The 3,533-nt window shown below is 30.8% G+C and overlaps 1 protein-coding gene across 1 annotated transcript; it reads right to left on the reverse strand.

Moving 5' to 3' along the window:
* Nucleotides 1-749: 749 nt before the first annotated feature.
* On the reverse strand, nt 750-2,829 carry LOC125072596 (UDP-glycosyltransferase UGT5-like). Its single transcript, XM_047683225.1, has 4 exons — nt 2,020-2,829; nt 1,531-1,753; nt 1,225-1,444; nt 750-1,032 (listed from the first exon to the last, which is right to left on the reverse strand). Exons 1-4 carry the CDS (start codon nt 2,827-2,829, stop codon nt 750-752), a joined length of 1,536 nt encoding a protein of 511 aa, XP_047539181.1.
* Nucleotides 2,830-3,533: the final 704 nt, after the last annotated feature.

Genomic DNA, 3,533 nt, shown 5'->3' on the forward strand with positions numbered 1-3,533 from the left:
TTAAACACATACACTTTTTGGATTGAAAAATATATTTAAAGTTAAATTATAAAAAAAATACAATAGTTTACTTTATATTATAGTACATTAGACTTCCAAGTCTAACCGGGCGCTGGGGGAGAACGTTAGGTTGATCGTTCACGAGCTCCCAAGAGAGATCGCCATAATACACATAAGCTAGCCGTGATCCTAAAAATGATAACCGGTTTCTTTCGACTCAGTTACAAAATATGGAGATATACATATATTTATTTTTAAGTAATTTGTCGGGAAATTACAATAAAAGGAGAGTAAATAAACTTTATTAAAAAAAATTGATAAAACGACATCGTTCATTTTATTAAAAGACGAATTTAATAAACGTATTTAGACTAACTTAATTACAATTTATATAAAAAAAAACCTTTTGAGCGTCTTCAATTCGTCTTAGCAGTTTTTAACGTGATATTATAATTATAAAATATATTATTATTATCACCATTTATTAAACAATTTTTTCAAGGAAATGATGATAGCTGTACATAGACAGTAAACATAGTTAATGACGTTCTTAAGACTATAATTCTTATTAGTATACTAAATTGAAATAATTATCTTTACAAAGAAATATTTCAAACCCGTTTTATTCCTTCAAATATATTAAATTATTAATCATCGTTGTACATAATTCAGCTTCAATTTTCTGTTTTTTGCAGAATATTATTACGTTTTAATTATTTAGTAACAGACGGACTACATAAGCTTACTAATTAATTTTTCTTAACCTTTAAGCGCTTGTTATGTTTCAGTTTCGCAACAATTAGATATATCGCTAGTGCTATGACTGACAAAAATATTATTAAAGCACTTAGTAGCAACAACACTATTTCTAGTTCATAATATTCAGACCAGTGTATGTTCGCTGCAGGCGTGCGCCGATACGTGACTTCCGCGTGCCGTAGGACATGTTCCGTCCACCACACTGCGCGCTCGAGTGATGACTGCGGCTGATCATTCAAAAAGTTGCGAAGCTTGACAATGTTTTGACGATAGCTAAAGTCAAAAGAAATAAATAATAAAAATAACTGAAACGAGTTTAAAGCAATCTTCATTCGACTAACTCATTCGACATATTATTTCTAGACTAGAATTTGTTAAATAAATTAATAATAAGGTCTATTCTTTGCATTTTAAATTAGATCTTTATTTAATACAATCGATTGATTTGTAAAAAAGTATATTTACCTTGCATCGTTGATTATAGTATTAATAGCATCTAGTAGCTGTTCCTCTGTCAGTGTTTCAAATAAAACACACTTTCCAATATTAAATTTAACGTATTGTTCCACATTAAGCCATTGGTCACCAAATATTGGTATACCAACAAGAGGTACTCCAGCAGTTATTGCCTCGTCCGTTGATTGTAAGCCACCTTGTGTTATAAATAGCTTGACTTTAGGATGTCCTAGTTGGAAAAGTACATAATTATTATAGGAATAATAAAACAATAGCATACATTTAAATTGATATCATTTTGACACGAGGACTTACTTAATAAATCAGATTGTGGCAGCCATTTCAAAATCTTAACATTCTTTGAAAGTCCTGGAAACTCATCTTTGTCCCATTTCAATAAAATATCATAAGGAAGTTTAGAAAACACATTAGCAAATATCTTTAATTTCTCGGAGGGGAATATCGAAGGCTTCACATTCGTACCAAAGCTCATATATATAACTCCATGCTTAGAAGAATCTAGATAAGAATTTAGATCCTGAAAAAATATAATTTTAAATATTATTCGAAATTTATATAAATGTACAGCCTTAACCGTGTTCCTTGTAAATTTCAACTCAAAGCAAGCGTGATATGTCAGGTGTGTTGACATATTCTATCCGCGGGCTTATTTTGACTCTCATAATTTAACATACACATAATAAACTTTAATAATATCTGAAATCATGGTCTTCTTCATCGTTGAATCATCTAGGCTCCTATGTATTTGTGATATTTTATTTATGAAATATATTTGGTACGTACCTCAGGTAGCTTAAGTTGAGGTTTTTGATGCAAACCTCCTAGATACAATACATTCGGTGGAACTGGCCGATTGAAATCCCATATAGGATGAACATTTAGGAACATCATCCGAACTTTTTGTCTCAAATCGCGTAAATCCGGCATGTCTGAACCAAGAATCGACTTCAATATTTTATTTTCCACTTCTTCATGTTTCTCAAAAATGTTTGCGCTTGCGTAATGAGTATATAACTCAGTGATCTTCTCCCATAGAGTTAAGTTATAAATTCTTCTGTGCATTGCATTTGGATAAATAAGAGGATGTGCAGCTGCTCCTATCGCTTCATAAGAGGAAAAAACACCAGTAAACGAACTGAATTCAATAATTGGTGCATCGTAAATATATGAAAATACAAAGGCTGGTCGTATACAAGACTCGATAAATAACAAATCAAATTTTCTATTATCATGGAGAAATTTTTGAATTTCACTAGATTTTAATTGCTTAACAAACAATTCTAAGATCAAATCATTAACGAAACGTAAAAATTCAACTGGATCTTTGTCATGGTCGCTTTCTGTTAAAATTTTCCAGTGCTCGTAGGAAATATCATGCAAATCAATTTCTGTTATATTTTCAGGTGCTTGACCTTTTGGATATGCTGGATCTGGTGTTATAACTGTGACTACATGTCCACGCTTAGCTAGTTCTAACATGACTGGACGAAACACAACTTGATGGCTTATAGAAGGCGTTGGAAAAACGCCTAATATTTTCGCCGATTCACTTTCATGAAAAACATACACCAAAATAATTATAATATTAAACATTTTGTACACTGACTCGAGAGAAAAGTGAAATATAATATTTTATCTCTTCGTGAAGTTTTATTTCTTATTCGACTCTTGGTTTTGCGATAAATTTTTTATCATAAAATTATTTATCTCAAATTTATATACTGAAAGTTGTAAGGAACTTCTGTATGTAAAACGATATTACTTTATTGATATTTTCGTATAATTCGCCAGTTCTGCTTAGGTCTGAAGTGATTATTTCCATACAGGTGGTAGAATTTCGACAATCAATATTAGAATTTGAAAATTTGAATTTTGTAAAAATGAATAAGAATTTTTACAGGGTTACTGATATTAATCTTAAACTCAATTTTTACTGGCCAGTCAACAACAGCAGTAATAAAAAACATTAAGTTCGAATGACAATAAAATACCTAATGATACTGTATGTATGTAAAGATTAGGGTCGTAGAGTTCGAATCACTTTAGATATGAGCCAATTACACAATTTACACTTCATAGTAGTGTCTTGCTCTGCGAACGGCACAAAATAATTTAATACAAATATTAGACAAATTTTACAGAAATAAAAAAGCGACCAAGTGCGAGTCGGATTAGCTAATGAAGGGTTCAGCACAGCACATAATATAAAAGTTCTTGTAGTTCGTTGTAACTTTTGAATGAAAGGTAAATTGCGGTTTAAGATTTATGACGTATTAAAAAAAACTTCTTACTAGATC

The sequence above is a fragment of the Vanessa atalanta genome, chromosome 22, assembly GCF_905147765.1.
Source record: "Vanessa atalanta chromosome 22, ilVanAtal1.2, whole genome shotgun sequence".
Classification (NCBI taxonomy): domain Eukaryota; kingdom Metazoa; phylum Arthropoda; class Insecta; order Lepidoptera; family Nymphalidae; genus Vanessa; species Vanessa atalanta.

Coding starts and splice junctions, on each gene's coding strand:
- LOC125072596 (XM_047683225.1), bottom strand. CDS start 2,829: ATGTTTAATATTATAATTATTTTGGTGTATGTTTTTCATGAAAGTGAA. Junction 1,445..1,530: donor GCCACAATCTGATTTATTAA/GTAAGTCCTCGT, acceptor TTTTCCAACTAG/GACATCCTAAAGTCAAGCTA. Junction 1,033..1,224: donor ACTATAATCAACGATGCAAG/GTAAATATACTT, acceptor TTTTGACTTTAG/CTATCGTCAAAACATTGTCA.